The sequence below is a fragment of the Cuculus canorus genome, chromosome 17 (assembly GCF_017976375.1).
Source record: "Cuculus canorus isolate bCucCan1 chromosome 17, bCucCan1.pri, whole genome shotgun sequence".
NCBI classification, from domain to species: domain Eukaryota; kingdom Metazoa; phylum Chordata; class Aves; order Cuculiformes; family Cuculidae; genus Cuculus; species Cuculus canorus.
In genome coordinates, this window is record NC_071417.1 from 1,172,279 (window position 1) to 1,191,197 (window position 18,919).

The 18,919-nt window shown below is 38.6% G+C and overlaps 1 protein-coding gene across 4 annotated transcripts in view; it reads right to left on the reverse strand.

The window, feature by feature from the left end:
* Positions 1-18,919, reverse strand: part of GOLGA3 (golgin A3) — a 29,805-nt gene that overhangs the window by 1,657 nt on the left and 9,229 nt on the right. For 3 of the 4 annotated variants that reach the window (XM_054082491.1, XM_054082492.1, XM_054082494.1), the window contains exons 6-24: positions 18,620-18,731; positions 17,204-17,510; positions 16,389-16,591; positions 15,890-16,027; positions 14,809-14,970; positions 13,612-13,980; positions 12,610-12,687; positions 11,384-11,647; positions 10,780-10,874; positions 9,872-10,088; positions 9,069-9,212; positions 8,262-8,459; positions 7,604-7,720; positions 6,975-7,114; positions 6,044-6,176; positions 5,723-5,845; positions 5,194-5,358; positions 4,057-4,220; positions 2,030-3,065 (exon numbers count right to left, since the gene is read on the reverse strand). In XM_054082491.1, the coding sequence (XP_053938466.1) occupies positions 2,858-3,065; positions 4,057-4,220; positions 5,194-5,358; positions 5,723-5,845; positions 6,044-6,176; positions 6,975-7,114; positions 7,604-7,720; positions 8,262-8,459; positions 9,069-9,212; positions 9,872-10,088; positions 10,780-10,874; positions 11,384-11,647; positions 12,610-12,687; positions 13,612-13,980; positions 14,809-14,970; positions 15,890-16,027; positions 16,389-16,591; positions 17,204-17,510; positions 18,620-18,731 (3,337 nt within the window). In that variant the 3' untranslated portion in view covers positions 2,030-2,857. The remainder of the gene's footprint in view (positions 1-2,029; positions 3,066-4,056; positions 4,221-5,193; positions 5,359-5,722; positions 5,846-6,043; positions 6,177-6,974; positions 7,115-7,603; positions 7,721-8,261; positions 8,460-9,068; positions 9,213-9,871; positions 10,089-10,779; positions 10,875-11,383; positions 11,648-12,609; positions 12,688-13,611; positions 13,981-14,808; positions 14,971-15,889; positions 16,028-16,388; positions 16,592-17,203; positions 17,511-18,619; positions 18,732-18,919) is intronic. The other variant, XM_054082493.1, reaches the window with a different exon arrangement.

Here is an 18,919-nt window from a genome sequence, read left to right on the forward strand (position 1 = left end):
TTGTGACAAATGGAGGGGAGGCAGTTTTCATTCCTACAGCTAGTTTGTTTTATTGCCGAGGCAGCAGCGACCCAAAGCTCTCTAGAGCAGGCGTGCTCAGCCTCAGGGCGAGGCTTTATACTAAACCAGCAACTATTTCTCTGCTTAATTAAGAAACATAGCTGATGAGCTTCAAATAAAAGGCCTTGCTTTTATAACATGCTGCATGCTCCTCCTAGGAGGTTTCCTAGTGACTTCTATAACTTCATTGACTTAGTACCTCACCAGATTTAGACTCTAAAGTCCCACTGCCTGTCCTTCACTTGCGTTAAGAGCATGGTGCTTCTGTTTATAGAAGAAACGTGATGAATATAAATTGAAAATACCTACTGCCCAGGTACTTTGAGAGAGACACAGAGGGTCAGTGCGGAAATCTAAGCTGAGCTCCCTTGTCTTGATTGTATAAGCTCAGGTGTCTTTATAAGGAGTAAGTGAGAGAACACAGCACTGCACTGGAAATAGAATGCAGTGTGAATATGGATACCGACCAAGAGCAGGCATTCTAAGCAACTATGAAGGTTTCTAACAATTCTTCTGGCTTCTTTGATACCAGATAAAACCTTTATGCATACAACTGTTATCATACTTAAGCGATTAAAACATAGTGGATCCTTAACCGTAGGCAATGTATTTATTAACATGAACATCAACATTAACACCACACATGGGTTTTTCGTTTAAAAATCCTGAACATCTGATAACTTTTTTGTACTGAATATATTATATATTATGTAGTTTCAATTTTGTTCTTTAACAATACTGCCTATTTGTTTTTAATTCTTTGAGCTCAATATACAGGCAACTTCAAGAACATGACAGCAGCGAGATATTCGGTACCACTTACTCTACAAAGGAGACTGCAGCAGCATGCAGACATTAACATGTCCAAGCTACTCTGTAAAGCTTTTGACTGCTTTTCAAATAGTTTGGTAATTCTGTATGGCAGGCACCTAATGCCACGCTAACACGTTTCTTCCTTCACCACTTCCAAAACTTGGACTTTTAGCATCACTTGACTTTGATCCCAATAAAATGCAAGTTAAAAATCCAGTAGCTGAGGGCCATGAAATCAGTTTAGGCACTTTAAGTACAAAGTGTTCCTAAAGCTTGAATTGGTAATTATGAGAAATCAAACTTTAGATAAATATAGGTGGGGTTGGGGTTTTTGTTTGGTTGACTGCTTATTTTTTGCCTTACTGCAGAGCAAACTACCATAATTTTTCCCCCAAAGCAACCACATCAATCCAAAAGCTGCAGCAGTTTCTTTGGAAAAAAAAAAAATCACAAAATAGAATTTTAATTTTTCCCCAACCACTTAAATTACTTGTATTTACTAGGTATTTTTTTAGATGCCAAACAATAGTGGATAGAATTGACCTGACTTCTTTTAAAGACAAATGCTAATGCACGAGTTGCCACTAAATCTTCCAAATCATGTGTCAGGTATATTTCGATTTGTGCTTCAGCACATTAGGCAAAGCAGTATCTCCACTCTGAATGCCTGAATGAGGAGAGGGCGGACGTATCACTGCACAATGAGCCACATGGAGCAATGAGACCTAAGGTGGAAGAATCTAAAGCAGGCTGCTTTAATTATAATCTGGTCAAAGTGCTCTGCAGAGGAGCTGCTGCAGTACCAACATTTCCATTCGTGCTGGAAACCTTGTCATAGAGGGTGCAAAAAGTAGGGGAAGGGTGTGGGAGAAGATAAAGCTAATAAAAATAATTTTATACGCATTATAATTTTGTCTTTTAAAGTAAAAATAATTAAAATTTCTCAAAGCTCTGGCTTTAGGGGCTAATTTCCCTAAGCCATTTGTACAGTATGTCAAAAAATAGTGAACTAAAATGTAACATTAAAACAATGACAGTAACAAAACCCCTCATGTCAGCCTTGACTTACACTATATAAGCATATTAAAACATATTCAAAGTCAGAAAATTATGATTTTTTTTCTTTTATATATATATATATATATTACACACATACCTTTTTCAAGAGTGTCTACTTCAAAAGTTGAACTAAAAAGGTGCAAGTGTTTGTGCAGTGAAGAAGCAAAGCTCCCTACTGGCCTGCGACTGTAAGAGAAAAACTGGTGATTCAGAAAACATCCCAGGCAAATCTGCCAAAGGTCTACATACTGGTCTGTATTGCTTGTCTTTACAGTCTCCTTTCTTTTGCTATAGGTCAGAGGTCATCTTCACAACTAGAAATGGCTTCAAATGAAATTTATTTTTTTTCTAAGTAAGAAATAGTTGTATTGTGAATTTCAAGAAGAGATTATAGGAGGGAGGAGAGAGGATGCTTAGAATACCCAGTTCCCAACCGCCGCTAATGGCTGAAGATGAATAGAACTTATTCTACCCTGTGATTTGGATACAACCCAAGATGAGGAAAACCAATACTCCTCCTACCCCCAAATTAAAAACTGACACACCAAAACCTAGATGTTACACAATTAACAGTCATTCCTTAACAAACTCATCCTGTCAATGAAGACAGACCTGGAAGCAGATGCTCCTCTTGACCTCACTTTAAACCTTCATCAGAATCTCTTACTAACACCCAAAATGATTTATATGTACCACTCAGAAGTCCCCAACATGACCCAATTATTATGGTCAGGTCTCAAACAAACCCTTGGAATAGCATGTTCTGTATTTAATATTCCACCAGTTTCTCAAAACCATGCCCTTTGCTTCTACAGGCAAAAGCACAACTTTGAACAGCATTTTAAAAAATGAAATAAATAAATAATTTTGATAAAGATTTGTTTACATACTTAAAGCATAGGAAGAAAGACAGCTGATAAGGACGTTATAGTGTCAAAGCTTCCTTGTCACTAACACTACAATTATGTTTCTTTTCATCTACAGTATGAATCTCCTGCTGGTCTGAAGCAGTTGCAGGACTGGTAGAGGTAAGGTCCATTAGCTGCCCCTCAATCTGAGTCCACGAAGACATTGATTCATGTACTGTAATGGTGTGTTCCTCCATCTGACGCTGAAGGCTGTCCATTTCTTGCCTTTTGAAAGCATTGAGAATAAAAAACCAAAAATTAATAAGCAGAAAGCTAACTGCTAAATGTAAGACCAGAAAATTACATCTCTGCTTCTTGGTATCTGCTGCAAGACTATCTAAGCTATAGCTGTTTACAAGAGAAAGAAGTCTACGGGAAGCTTAGAAACTGTCTTTCTTCAATTTAAGAGGAAAACAAATACAATATGCTTAATAAAAAAATAAGGGCCAACAATGCAGCAGCTCCTTTGCTGTACATGCTTATCAAGAGGGATGATGCAGCACTGTGTCCTCAGTAGAGGCACTCAGTGGCTGCAGCCTGATGAACATGGTACTCTTGCAGGCATAAAAGACAACATGAGAGGTGGAGGTGAGGAAAGAGCACACAAAAATAACTAGATAAACACATTATGACTTTCGCTTAGCAAAGCAACTAGTCTGGTAGCACAGAATCACAGAACATCGTCACAGGCTCACTCCTATCAAACATCAATTGAGGTGATAATAGCAGCTTGGGTCTCCAAATAACCTGAACTTCCTGTCTTCCCAAAGCTGCAGCTTTCCTGCTCAGAATCTCATGTGCAACCTTGTAAGGCAGGATCTGAAAGTGTATTTTTGGCAGAATGAACATCCTCTGTAGAGATTTCTTATTAACATACTGCCTGAAGTCCTACTGTGAGCAGCCTTTCTGATGCTGCAAAGAGAGAGGAACACCAGCTTTACCACCAGCAGGAACAACTGGCAATAGCTGTTTCTGGTTTGCTCTGCTGTGTACAATTTAGGATGCACATTTTGTCTAGTTTATTGTAAAGGCTTCTCTCCCTATTTCATTACCATATAAGCAAGCATCTACAATGACAGGACATTCTACTGTCCTAAATATAGTCCCAAAAAAAGGAAAAGAATTAATTTTACATCCTTTTTTCCTTAGGCTGGCAGCTGACTTCTTGGAAACATTTTTAAGATTATTTAATATGGTTGAAAATAACGGGTCATACTTTAATTGCCGCAGACAGCTGTTCAGATTTTTTAAAGGCTCCTTGCTCACAGCTGTCGATGGTTTCAACAGTTCTTCCAGCAAGGCAGCAGGCACTGGACAATCAGGAATTTTGACAGGAGTCACAGGATTTGAAGAGTTATTCTCTCCTTTCAGTTCCTTCCTCTAGTTAAAGGAAAAAGAAAACCAAAAATACAATTAAGTTATTTCATCAATGTCATTTTTACCAGTCTCACATCGCACTACTGCTGTGTCTGCATTATAGAGCAGGAAGCAGATGACCATTCTTTTTAAGTCTCGTGGGTCACAAGCAAAAGTTCCTAACTTAATGCCATCTGCCAGCCATGCTCCTAAGTAAACAAACAGCATCTAGAAGGACCTACTCAAGAACTCACCCTACTAAAGAAAAACTAGGAAGGATTTAAAGCAAATTACTTGGATCCTCACAACAAATTTTAATAACATTCTTTCAGTATACTTGTGAGAATAGCTCAGGAAACTAATAAATCAGTTAAGTACAAAGAAACCCTGTAAATTCTGGAACCCAAGGGATGAGGTATCAGAACCAATGACTAAAAGAATGAAAAGCAGGCCTCCATATGAAATTCTGTCTCAATAAGTGACAGAATTACTTCAGGAAGAGAAAGAGATCTACTATTACTGCATTTTCTGTGTACTAGTAGCAAATCATAAAACTGAAAGAAGACAGCAGTAGTTACCTTTTCAAACTGTGGAAGAGTGAAAAACTAGACAGCATAGAGAGAATAGACATGCAAACATTAAGAAGGTATTAATTATAGGAAGTTATTAACTCCACATTTTCCCATGTCTCATTATTTAAGTGCTACTTTTCTGCTTTAGAAGTCAAAATGCAAATGTAAGATAATACACTTAACACAAAGATTTCTGAAGTAAAAGGTGGCAAGTCCAAATCAGTACAGTTACTGTTGCCTGCAAAGCTTCCACTTATTATTTAATTATCAGAACATCAATAAGTCTGTGTCATATGCAGGCATTTCAGTTCAGAGTTTTCACCAGGTTTCCTGCAACGGAGTTATCGCCTAGTAGTTAAAAATCTAAGAGCATTAGTGGAGTATTTTCTGGTAACCTACAACATGTATCCTTCCTGTTCAAATACCTTTTTCATCTTGCCATGCTTCAGGTCCAATTTCAGTTGCTGGTTCTGCTGCAGGAGTGACTTCATGCTGTTCTTCAGTTCAGTCACTTTAGCCTGCAGCATAAACTTATCCTTCTGAGTCGCTGATAGGTCTTCTCTCACCATTTCCAACTCTGTCTTGATATTCTAAGGGGAAAAAGAAGGAATCAACATGATGTAAGGAAATGTATCAGATTCTAGAAGAAACTAGAAAAAGAAACAACACAACGCTGCTATTTGATACCAGTTTGCCCTGGCAGAAAACAAAATTTAGACTAAAAAAGTCAGTAGCCTATTTCAGTGGTGTACGGTCAAGGATGTAAGAGGCTAAGAGCACAAAGCAAAACTAGGAAAAGTAAAGACACTGCAAAACATACAGTGAATAAGTTTTTATGAATAAAAAGCTATATTAAAAAAAAACAGAGAAGAAGTTATGCTTTTAAACAATAAAAATATCCTCCTACAGCAATAGCAGTTACTCATCAGAATCTCCACCAGCTAGATTACATACCTGCAAGACAACTTGTATCCCTTCTATCTCCTTGTGGCTGCGCTGTTCACTCATATCCAACTGCTGCTTAAGTGTTTCAATTTCTCTTTCTTTTCTTTCTACTTCCCACTTGAGGTCTTCCACCTACCAGCAGAAAAAAAGGTATCTTTAGAATTATCTATGGGTGCAATCAGCACAATCTGAAATATATTATGTCTCATGAACCCTTCCTGATTCTAACAAAATCTCGCAAATCTTCATTAAAAATGCTGAATTCGAGATAAATGAAGTCACACAATGCATCATAAATAATGATAAGCACAGTAATTGTGCAGTTTTTACCTCTTGGTTTACTGCAGGCTGTTCACTAAGCTTGTCATCCAGCTTTTTCTGCAGAAGTTGGAGCTGCGACCTAGCTTCTGCCAGCTCTTGCTGAAACCATGATACCTCCTGGGAATGTTTTCCATCCTCTACCCTGTGCAGCAGGATTAACAGACACAGCAGTTATTCGATCTGTCCTTTAAAACAAGTACTTCATTGGGTTAGCTATGTAACCGTAAGTGACATCAGAGCATGGAACCTGGTTAGTTATAGCTTTGACTGAGGGCTTTGCCAACACATTCACAGTAAGAGTTAAATCACAAAAAGATTTTATGAGACAGACGCACGAATGTATCATCGAATATTGCAAAAAAAATAATAATAATTTCCTTGAGCACTAGTAATAGTAGTTATAAGCAACAGATTATGTACTAAAAAGAAAAAACCTGTCACCAGTTTTGCTTTTGTTTTAGGAGAAACAGTGTGAATCTTATATCTATTCTCATGTAGGTCTGAATTTTTCACAATTTAAGAAAATATTTTCTATACAAGAAAACAAATTGAATTTGAACATATTGTGGAATACATTCAACAATCAAATTCATCTTCTATGTTGTTCCTCAGAAATGTGGAAGAGAGAAGAATAACAGGAAGTATATGAAGTGTTAATCCTTACTAGTAACATGCAATAGTAGAAATCTGTGTTGAAAATGTAAAAAAGCAGATGGTAAACCCTGAACATAGTGCACTTCAAGTCTAACTGAATTATGTAGAAATAGAAAAATGCAATCATTCACCTAGAGCCCAAACGTGCATCTTATGGTCAGGCTCAGCTGGGGTACGTTTCAACATAATCCACTCCAGAGCAGCCAAACCAAAAAAACATTAGTGGGTGGCTTTTACAGAGAATTTGTTTTATTTATTGTTCTGTAAAAATTTGGACATTACTTACTGTAGTTTGTCCACTTCAGCCTGAAGGGCTTGGACAAGCAGTTCTTTGGCATGAAGCTCTTTCTTGATTTCACTGAGCTCAAGCACAGCAGCTTTGTAATGACGGCGGTTATGTGCTGCATCCGCTTTGGCTGCTGCCTCCTACAAGGAAAAAAAAAGATGCCATTTTTCTGTTTTGTCACTGTAGGTGAATCATAAAGGGAGCTCAACTAAGACAGTACAAGAAAAACCAAGACGGAAGCTGCATAGCTGTTAACACTTCTCTTTTTATCTAAAAGCCTTATTGTTAGTGTTGTTATGGCTAATGGTGGTTAATAACTACATGTAATGGAAGAAGCATGCTTGTCAGACTGCTTCTTCATTGTGAAACTTTGGATGAAGTGTCATGACTTCAGGGTATGTCCCATGCATTACAACTCATAATGAAACTTTCCAGGTAGTCAATGAGTATGCTCAACAGAGGGCACAACAGAAAAGACATCAACTGATCCTTCAGGCACTTGCCACCATGACAAGAGACCCTGCGGGAAGCAGGATGTTCTAAAGCACAAATTTTGTTCTAATCTACTTCTCAAATATTTTACATTTAAATCACATTTTATGTACATAAAACAAAAGGTGAACCACTACCTGCTTCTTAAGGTCTTTAACTTTTGACTTTTCTTTCTCTAAGGAAGCCTGTAAAGCTTGAATAAGTAGTTGCATTTGCTGATCCTCTTCCTCTTTCCGCTTTAGGACTGCCTGAACCTGTAGTACATCACAAAAGCAGATATATATTTTGTGCAGATTCACCGGACAACCCGAGATGTCAGTAGAAGAAATACAAACACAAGCCAATGCAGGAACTGCAAAACCGCTCTCTGCTGCTCACAGATAATTCTTTCCTTATGGTACCCTTCAACCCTAAGAGAAGCTATAGTTAAATGGTAGTTCATTGCCTATATTCCCATTTGCTTATGTCCCATAAATATGGTACTACTGGAAAAAAAATTGTTCATCTCAGTGGATCGATATGTAACAGTTTGTATGTTCCAACTAACGTACGTGAGCCGCACTTTCACAACTGGAAACACTTTAGTGTGATTTGGGTTTTTCCAAAACATACAGCTCTGTTTAGCGCAGTCTCATTTCTGATCTCGTTTAGCCCCCTGTGTTACTGCTGTTCCACAACACACGGCAGACCCAATCTGGAGAAAATGCACCAACTTTGTATCATGAGTGATACATCCTGCTATCACAAATATGAGCTACTTCCCCTCTGAAAATATTGCATCAAAAGGTGAAATACCTGCAGATTCAGTTGTACCAAGTCTGCCTCTCTTTTTGCTAATGCTGTTTCAAGGATATTGTTGTGCTCCCGCAAAGCAGCATTGGACTGACTAAGACCTGCGAGTCTTCCACGTTCATGCTCCAGCTCAAGGGCCAACTTCTTATTAATTTCTTCTAAACGTTTTATCTTCCTCCTGAAGCCTCTAGATTCCTGAAGCTATAGTCAAAGGAAAAAAAAAAAAAAATCAAACAAACCCAAACTCCAGATTACTGCCACAAAAAAGTTGTGAGCTAAACCCATTGGATGTGTTGCTTTCCCAGAATGAGATTTATTTTATCTTTTCTAAATCAGTTCAGTTAGGTACTTTTTTTCCTTCTGGAAGACTAAAATGCTTGCTAGAAAAGCAGAATGCAGGAGTACTGTTGAGGTGCAGATCAAGAGCAGTCGATATATAATTTTTTCATGTGACTACCACTGAACACCACCACTCTGCCCTCAAAATCACTGAGCATCCATGACTCCAAACAGTTTCAGAAGACAATGATTCATGCATCCTCACCATCTCATGACCAGACACAGCTGGTATTCAATATAGGAACTACTTTTCTCTCTCATCTTCTTTTCCTCTTTACAATAATTATTCATGAAACCAGGAAGAACCAGCACTGGGCAGCAAAATCAGCAAGTGCCACTACATGCTGTTTCCTATGTAAGATTCTGATTTCCTGCACTGTTGGAATAAAATTATGGTACTACTATTTCTGCCTGCCTTTCAGGCACTTTTTACTGTCACCTTCCCATCTACCATGCAGATTCAAGCATCACCTCATCCTCAAGTTCCAGCACTTTCTCTCTGTATTCTTCAAGCTCCTGGCTGGTAAGAGAAATCACTTCTTGCAACTCTTTTTCCAGCATCAACTTACTGCTGCTAACAGCTTGCAATTCTGTCTCCAGAGCTCGAATCTTTTCCTAAAGACAAAGGGATTATAAACATGATTAATGTATCACCATCTTCTGTAGCAAATATTAAACAAGGTGCTAGTGTTTAATGTGAAGGTATTGTCAGCGCTTTCCACTTCTGCATCCAGCTGCTGCTCTAAGTGTAGCTGGTATCTTGCTCCATTGGTCCAAGGAACTGGAGCTTTCCCCAGTAAATTAATTTTCTTATCACGGGCATAACATATATAATTAAGTTATGGCTACCCGGAAGAACTTTTAACTGTCAATGAGAAAAAAACAGTAAGAGTTCAAACTTTGGAAAATCTCCAGATGCTGAGCCTTTAAAAAAAAAAAAAAACAAAACACAAAAAACCCTACAATAAAAATTGATGGCAAAATTGAGCACTAAGGCTGATCATCCTCTTGAACTTGGATTACAATTGGCAATCTGAAAGATACAAGTAAAATTAAGAAAACCCCACAAACCAAGCCAAGGCCTGCCAAATCACTTCTCTCAATTGTAGTTAAGGAAATTCTTAGTGCTCGGAACAGCGATACCATGATGTTCTTATCTAGCTTAATATTTCAAATCTTTTAATCGCTTTAGTGTAAAATAATATTTCAAGACTTTATTAAATAACAAGATAGCTCTGTCTTTGTACTACCAATGTTAAAAGACATCTGCATACTTGAGCAATCTGGTCGCTTCCACCATCAGTGATTTGCGCTTTTAGTTTGCTCAACTCTGCTTCAGCAGATTCCTTTGCAGTGAGAGATTCCTGTAGCCGACGACTAAGAATGCTGACTGCATTCTCATAGGCTTTATGTTTTGCTTTCATCTCTTTCTGAGCACTCGTCAGGTCTGACCCTAAACGCTTCATTTTCTGTTTCTGCTCAGTAATGGCCCTGGAGTGAAAGGAAAAACAAAACATCAGGTAAAACCAAAAACTGCCTGAGAACAGTATTAAAAGGTTAGTTTTTCACATGACCCAGCATAAAATAATATCCACTTCTCTCCCCTCGTCTCAAAGTCACCCACCTCACCAGAGAAAGCCATCAGGCTGGCAGGAGACAATTTGGCCCTTTGCAAGAAAATACCTTGAAGACTCTTGATAATATTCTAAGAAAATACTTATGGTAAAACATCTTTGTCAGAATTATTAAAACTCCAACATGAAGGAACATATCCTTCTGTCTCTAAATATAACACAGAATTTAGATAATAAAGAGAGATCCCTGGTGGAAACAGTAGGTGTCATAAAAACCCTGTGATCCCCTGGGAAGAAAACAACGGTTCTCATTACCACCACCAATCTAGCCTGTCAAGGGTAAAATTCAGTGCCTGATAATTACAATTAGCTCCAATATGTATGTTGCATGGCACATACTGTTGGTTAAAGGCATAAGCGAACCAGGTGAAGTTGCAACTCCTGCGTAGCATACAACCAGCACTTCACCATGGATATGACTCTGACTCTCTCTGACTACTTAAATTTCCCAAAGGAAAGTCTAGAGAATAGGAAAACGGTGATCACTAAAAAGGTGAACATGAGAAACAAATGCCGTATTGTTTTGCCTGGGCTAAAAGAAAACTTACTGTTTTGCTTCTTCTTGCATTTGTTCCACTTGCTGTTTTAATGTCTGATTTGCCTCAGCAAGCGACGCCATTTGTTCCTTTTCGAACTGCAAAGACTTAATAGGAAGGAAAAAAGCACTCATGAGAGTAAAAAAAAAAAAAAGCATATTTGCTGTATGGTGGACTATAAAAGAATAAGTATGAAATTTCAAAATTACTCCCACCTCTACATATAAACTATTCCAAGGTTCTCCATCTCCTTTCTTTTTAGCTTTGATTTCTCCTTTAATCCTCCCCCCCCGTGGCCACCACCGTAACATGTATGAAACAGAGTTCCAGTTTGGTCTTTGCTCTTACATGGAGTTCAGTTTGGGACCAAGGAAACTGCTTCCACATCACACCTCTACCACTCCTGTAGTATGCTTCTCCCCACTAACTTACATGAGACGTTAATAAGCAGTCATGTATTTACAGAATTCTGGTAGATATATGCTCAAATGTTTAAAGATGTAACCAAGAACCTTAACTTGCACGTGCTCATTCTGTTTATTTCCATAGTTATTGGGAATAGCAGTGTATCCTGGATGTAACACCCTCAAAGTCAATAGCTTAATACCTTCCATACCTGTAGGCGTGTTTCCATATCATCTCGTTCTTTCTGCACTGACTGAAGATGATTTTCTATTTCCACCATCTGCTGGTGAACCTGAGACACTTCCTTCTGCAGTTTTGAATGTTCAGATTCAAGTGACTGTTTTTCAGCTTGAATTTTCTGTAACTCTCGTTTTAACTCTTTCACTTCTGAGTCCAGCCGTTTCTTTGTAGCTTTCAGTTCACTAATGAGCTGGTCCTTGGAACTTGCATCTCTTCGGTAAGCTTCCACCATTACCTTGGACACAAGAGTTTCAAGAGGACTACGTCACCTCATTTACAACTTTCTAAACATAAGAGTAATTTACTATGAAGTAGTTATTGGTATTCTTTTTGCAGGAGGGGGATGTCAAAGAATACAAGCCAGCATCATCTTCTGTAACATATTTACTCTGGTTCAAAGACTTCAACGTAAGCTCAGGTATCAAATACCACTATATATCAGCACTTCATAAAAAAAACCTTAGTCAGAGTGTTTATAGCAGTATCGGATATATAAATTGCTTCATATAAATATCTTCTTCACATTCTTTATGGAACTGCACTAATTATGTGGCATTTTTTTTTAACTAAACTGACTGTAAAAAATTAACCATACCATGAACACAATAACTTTTGCCATGATAAGAGTCTGACAGTTTGAACGGCCTCCCCAAACCTAAACCTAACAAGCAAAACCACCTTTGGCATTAGCAGTAAATTAAAAGTGCCTTTCTATATGCAAGACACATATATGCGTGACACCAATGGCACATCAACTGAAATTAATGTTTCAAGACGGGGTAAATTCAGAATAAAATTTGCAATAAAGCACTCATTTTCAATCTAATTACCAAAGCAACTACCATTTTTCAAAGCTGCAGAAAAATCATGACACCTGAAGATTTTCATGAGTACTTTTGCAAAAGCAAAGCTAGGATCAACAAACCAGAGAGACATTTTATACCATGGTTCATTTGGCAAACTACCTGAAGTCCAATGAAAGTGAATTGGTTGGTGGATCTGCTTTTACATTAGTTACAGATAAAAATTCAACTGTTTCAAATGCAGAAACTGTATAATTACATCTAAAAAGTCTTGGATACAAAAAATTGAGTCAAGTGCCCTCTCAAATCCCTCAAGTACATGCCTCCACTGTAAAAGAAACAAAAAAGAATCTTCTTTGGTTTTATTTCTTTGAAATACTTCACTTTTGCTTACCTTCTGCTGCAGGAACTGTTCCTTTACTTTTTGAACCTGTTTTTTAAGGCTGGCATTTTCTTGTTGCAGACTTTCTACCTGCCAGAGGGGGAGAAAAAAAAGCGAACATGTTCTGCCAAATGCCAAACGTCATGTTCTATGTTATTTCAAGCAGTGTCAATATCTTGCTATGCTTGTACCAACTACCTAATCTAATAAGGATCCTGTTTCTGAGATCCCAATGGCACTGTTATACAATACATTTTATACAGACATGCATTCACACAGGACACCACATAGTGAGTCCTGGCAAGCCGCAGGAATGCATGAAGTTTTCTTATGCTGCCACTAAAATTCTAGTACGCATCCTCAGTGTACATATGTCCTATCCAGGTGGCACCAGCTGGTTCTTTGAAGGAAAGAGCACAGTCTTTATGTTAAGTATACTTACATAGTTCCTCAAATTGGTAATAATATCAAAATTTCAAAAAGAAAGCTCCTCCTATAGAGCTCGTATGCTCTAAAAGATACAGAGCATACAAGACTATCAAACTAAGGTTTGAACAGACACGTCACCATAATTTAAAGCAGCCACAAACAAATTACTGCATAAGGAAGATGTTTGGTCCACAGTGCCATTGAGAAAATAACTTCCAAACTCTGTGCTCAAAATTGTTGTGTTTTAAAATGGGTAGATTTTAGAAAGATGGTGGCTTCTGGAAACAGAGAACAAGATCAATTAACCTCAGCTTCCCATCCCAAACCATACAAATGCATAAACGCATACAGATACTGAGGGATATTAAACTGTAAGCTCATCGATGATGTATCAGAATGTAAAGTGTCAGATAGTCTACCAATAAGGAAAGATGAGAGAATTGATTAAAATACTCCCACTAGTGGAACCTTGCAACTACACGCCAGTGTACCAGTCTCCTCTCGTGTAACTGGCTCTGTCACATGCCTGTGGCAATACTTGTCTGCAACAGCTAATTAAATAAGATACTTTTAGGGATTCGTTACCTGGCTTGACTTGATTGCCATTTCTTGCCTCAGTTGTTCTAAGATTTCTGATGCTACTTCTCTATCTTCTCCAAGGCGCATTACTCCTTCATCAAGTTGCTCTTTGCTTGCCTTTGCCGCCTGCAGAGCTACTTCTAAGACAATCTTCTCATTCTGCAAATACTGGATCATTTCATCTTTAGAAGTAGTGTCACTTTGGAACTCTTCTAATCTGGCCTTCAGTCCATCATACTGCGTTTGCAGGTCATCCAAGGACTGCTCTTTGGTCTGCAGCGTCTCTTGGGTCAGGGTGAATTGCTTCATTAGGTCTAGGTGTTCTTGCTGTAAAGATTCAAGCTGCAGATCTCGCTGATGCAAAGTCAACTTGACCTGAGAAAAAGCATTTAAGACTAAATTCATACAAAATGAATGTTACCTTTGCAAATGCACCCCAATCAAAATAAAATCCTTTAATTAATGTTTTAACTTCTAGCAGGAAACAGCAGAAGGTGAAAGTGCTTTCTAACGTTCCTAGGCCACTTCTTCTGTCCTAGGCCACTTCTAATTGCTCTCACTTCCGAATACATTGATCACCTTCTGCAGCATCTGTAATCTTACAGGCTAAACAATGACCAGAATAACAAATCTAAAATATTCTTAAGTAAGATTCACAGTATTCTACGTTTTCGTTTGAAAAATGTGTCCAAGGTAGATATATCAGGTAAATTCAGTGTTATTCATGATAATGCCATATCATTACAAGTAATATAATACTAAGCTACCACATACTTCATCTCCTTCCAGCCCTTGACATCCTGCCATTGTAACGTTACAAGGTTAAAGCAGGACTCTTTAGAGAAGTGCAGACGTATTACCATGTAAGCATATATAGTGATATCCTGACTGCCTAACAACTTTGAACATGGATTTCCTCTTCTTGTCTGTACTTAGAATAATCACATACTGAATTCACTAAAACAACCCCAACATCTACAGGACAGTAGTTCTGAAATTTCCAAAGAAGTACGGTTACTGAGATAGTTAAAAAAAAGTGAGCCTTTTCACCTGGGACAGAGTAGCTTTGATACGGACTTCATTATTGGAGCAATCTTTCAGATTTTTAAAATGTTTACAGCTCAGGTCCTATTTACTATTCCCTTTTCAGCCAAATAAGTATTTCCCTTGAATCTCTTGGGAAGTTGCCTAACAAGAGCCTACCTTTTCCAATTCCTGCTCTAATGTTGCTGCAGAATCAGCCATTTTCTGAAGTTGTTCTTTCTCATCCTCAAACTCTTCTAGTTTTCTCTGCAAGTCTTCTTCCACCATGGTTTTAGCCTCCTGGATCTGCATGAAGGCAGCTTCTTGATCTAACATATCAGCCTGCACAGAAAAAAGCAAGGAATCAACTTTTACAATTTCAGTGAGGGGGAAGAGGCAGGAAAGTAAAAAAGAAGAGGAAAAGAAAAAGGTAATTTATCAAGAAAACTGTCAGAGAAAAGACAAGCAAAATAATTCCAATGTCTGCCTTACATACTCGTACGTCCTCACTGAAGTCACCCATTCATATACTTAAAATAAAGTAACAGTGAATGTCTCATATACTTGTGACAATGTGAATTATTCTTAAATAACACCATGTCCCTTTTAAATTGATGAACTAAGACATAAAGAAAAAAGAATCTTTATTAAAGATCCAAAAGCTATTTCGAAAAATTCTGAAACAGAAGAGATTTCCTTGGATGTTATAGTTACTCCATGAAATAGCAATTCCTGTCATCTACACAACTACTACTGGTAACGCTGGAGATAGGGTGCTTCCATTAACCTGCTGCTTCGCCGTCCTCTGTGACTTAGAAGCAGGAATGTCACTGGTATTCAACAGGATTTAAGGTTCCAAGCACTTCTTACTGGAGAACAGGAAGGACAAACCGGAGCGCTGGGCAATTTCACATGCTTAAGAAGCACTTTATTGACTTAGTTTAATTCTCTTGAAAAAGTTCATGAATGGGAAAAGGAGAACATTTACATCCACCTTTAAAATTCAGTTAAAACCAAACACCAGATCTGAAAACCTAAGTGTTGCCTTGGAATGGGAAACATACAGCCTCGCTCCTTCCTACTGTTCATAATGCACGCAAATTTATTTGCTCTGAAATATTTACTGTTTTTATAATGCAGCATTTGAACCAATTCATAAGAATTCAATGTTATTTTTCTCGAACAGTCTTGGGTTTGCAAAATCTAAAATACACTACGACCTAGGCAGAACGCAATTCATGAAGACCACCTACAACCATACCTCAATATTTTGCAGCTGTGCTGCAATACGTTCCTTTTCTTTAATGGATCTGTGCTGGGTTTCAGTCAGCTGCTGAGACAGCGTCACATTCTCCAGTTTTAGATGTTCCAACATACCTGCTTGAGTCATTTGCCCAGCCTAAAGGAAGGAAAAAAAAAATAATCACAGATTAATACCAAAAGTGAAAATTTGGCCAACAAATTTAAGAGTTTCAGAAAGAAGTAAGTCACATCAAATCTATCTGTGCTATTACTTCCATGGCACTGCCGATCTTCATCCACAGAAGCCAAGTGCGTTGGTTGAATATATGCCTCAGCATTAACATGGACTAATACCTCATGAAAAAAAAAAAAAACATCATCTCCCCTGCTCTCCACTTGAAAAACGAACAAATGAGACCAGCTTACTTGTCCGAGCTCATAAACAATGTCCTCTGGATAAAACTAATATCAAAATCAACAGATTCTCAATCCTCCTATATGCAAGCACGTCATAATACCTGTATATTGGCCATCTCGCTCTGCAGCCTGACACGGGCCTCCTGTGCCAGCACAAGCTGCTGCTGGTACCACTGCCGCACATTTTGGAGCGATGTGATTTCCGTTTCAGATGCCTTTAACTTATTGGTCAGCATGGTCCGTTCCAACTGCACCTTCTGGAGCTGGTTCTGTAAGGAAGCCAACTGCTGTCGCAGATCATGAACTAGAAAAAGAAAAATAAAGAACTTGGACTAGTGCACTCCACTGTTCTATTTTTATGTACATATTTTCAACAATTTTTGCTATATTCATATCTTTTTCTACTTTTTTTTCTTTCTATTTCAACAAAACCATATATGCCTAATCACATAAAGATTGGCTTTTCCTGCAAAAGTGAGAGGAAATGTTAGACTATAAAACACAGGTCACAAGCAGAATACAATTCATTAATCACTTCTATAAGCATTCATACCTCCTTAGAGGCAGAAAATTTGAACTAATTAAAAATCAGAAAGCAAGTATCCTGACGTGTAGAGTCATCATTACAAATTAGTATTTGTACAATTGTCTAAAACCCATGAGTCCACTGTCAAACAGTAACTAAGCTACATATTTATGCCTCCCTCTCCAAAAGCTGTCAGTAGCAGCTTGCAAATTGTAGCACGTCTTGAGACAAAATAAAAAACAATCAGCTTTATATTCAGATCATTTTATCAGTATGACATCAATGAAACACAAATTAAAATGCTTTCTTCTTCCTGGACTTCAGAATTACATTGAATTAAAATGATTTAAGGATAACAAATTTTAAAGAGGGATATTTACTTCATCCCACCTGTGCTATCTCTGGTGAGAACATTCTTTTGCATATCTTCAACCTTCAGCAGGAGTCTTTGGTACTGCTCCTCTGCTAACTGCAAATCATTATTTGAAGAAGCCAAACTAGCGTTCTTTGCTTCCAAAGTACTTTGCAGGTCAGCCATTGCTCGTTCCAGGTCCCAGCAAGACTGCTTTAATGTGGCCACTTCTGAGCTCAAAGATTCCTGCTTCTGCTGGCTGTTTTGGCTGTGCTCCACCTGTGCCTGAAGCTTCATGTTCAAAGCTGCAAGTTGGGCTTGTAGCTCAGTCTTCTCCTTGAGAGCCTGAATGCATCCAGAAAATCAAAATACAAAATCTTAAGAGAAAATACCTTAATGGCTGGCTAGAGAAGATGCCCAGCAAAATGGCTTTGTGAAGGCAACGGGCACTTGCTTGTAAAAAATTCCGCCCCCCATGGAATTAAAACAGCAGAGAGAATACATGAGAGAAACAGCCCTGCAGATGCCACGGTTGGTGAAGGAGAAGGTGCTCCAGGTGCCGGAGCAGAGATTCCCCTGCAACTCATGGCACAGACCATGCTGAGGCAGTCTGTCCTCCTGCAGCCTACGGAGGTTAACGGTTGAGCTTACATCTACCTGCAACCCATGGAGGACCCTGCACAGGAGTAGGTAGATGTCTGAAGGAAAAGAGAAGGCCCTTGCTGGAACAGACTCCCAACAGGATCTGTGAACCAGCGGAGAAAGAAGCCTGTGCTGGAGCAGGTTTGCTGGCAGGACTTGTGACCTTGTTGGGGACCCACACTGGAGCAGTTAGTGAAAAAACTGCAGCCCATGGAAAGGACCCACATTGGAGAAGTTCATGGGAGGGAGCCCACACTGGAGCAGGGGAGGTGTGTGAGGAGTTCCCCCCTTGAGGGGGAAGATGCAGCAGAAATGATATGTAGTGAACTGACTGTAGCCCCATTCCCTGTACCCCTGTACTGCTCTGGAGGAGGAAATAGAGACAATCAGGAAGGAAGTCGAGCCTAGGAAAAAGGGAGGGGTGAGGGAAAGGTGTTTTAAGATTTGTTTTTGTTTCTCATTATCCTAGACCAATTTGGTTGGTAATGAATTAAACCAATTTTCCCAAGTCAAATCTGTTTTGTCTGTGACGGTAATTGCTGGGTGACTTTCCTGTCCTTATTTTGACCCATGAACCTTTCATTTTCTGTTTTCTCTCCTCTGTGCAGCTGGGGAGGAGGGGTAATAAGAGTGGCCTTGCTGGGCACCTTGAGTCCAGCCAGGGCCAAGCCACCACAGCATCCTTGTAAAGTACCTTATTCAACAGTGTTTACAAAACACAATTCCCACAAGTAATGAGCAGGAGGCTCTTGAAAATTAATTAACAAATTAATATAATTTGCTACATACAGAAATTCAAATTAATTTTCTACCTGATTAGCTTCTAGTGAGAGTGCTTCTAGTTGCCCTTCAAGTCTCATCTTCTCCTTCAGAACCTGCAACATTTCATCCTGAGTTCCTGCGATAGAGCTTTCCATAGAAACACTGGAGACAGAGACAGCACATACACATTAAAAGGGTTAGAACACAACACTCATCTAGCTGAAGAAAAGTGAAGCTGAAGAGGTACTCAGACTTCGCATGTAACCTAGAACTTAAGACATTTTTTCTGTCTTTATGGCAGATCCAGAATGCAGTGAAACAATGTTTGTTCCCATTCAAAGAGATAAAGT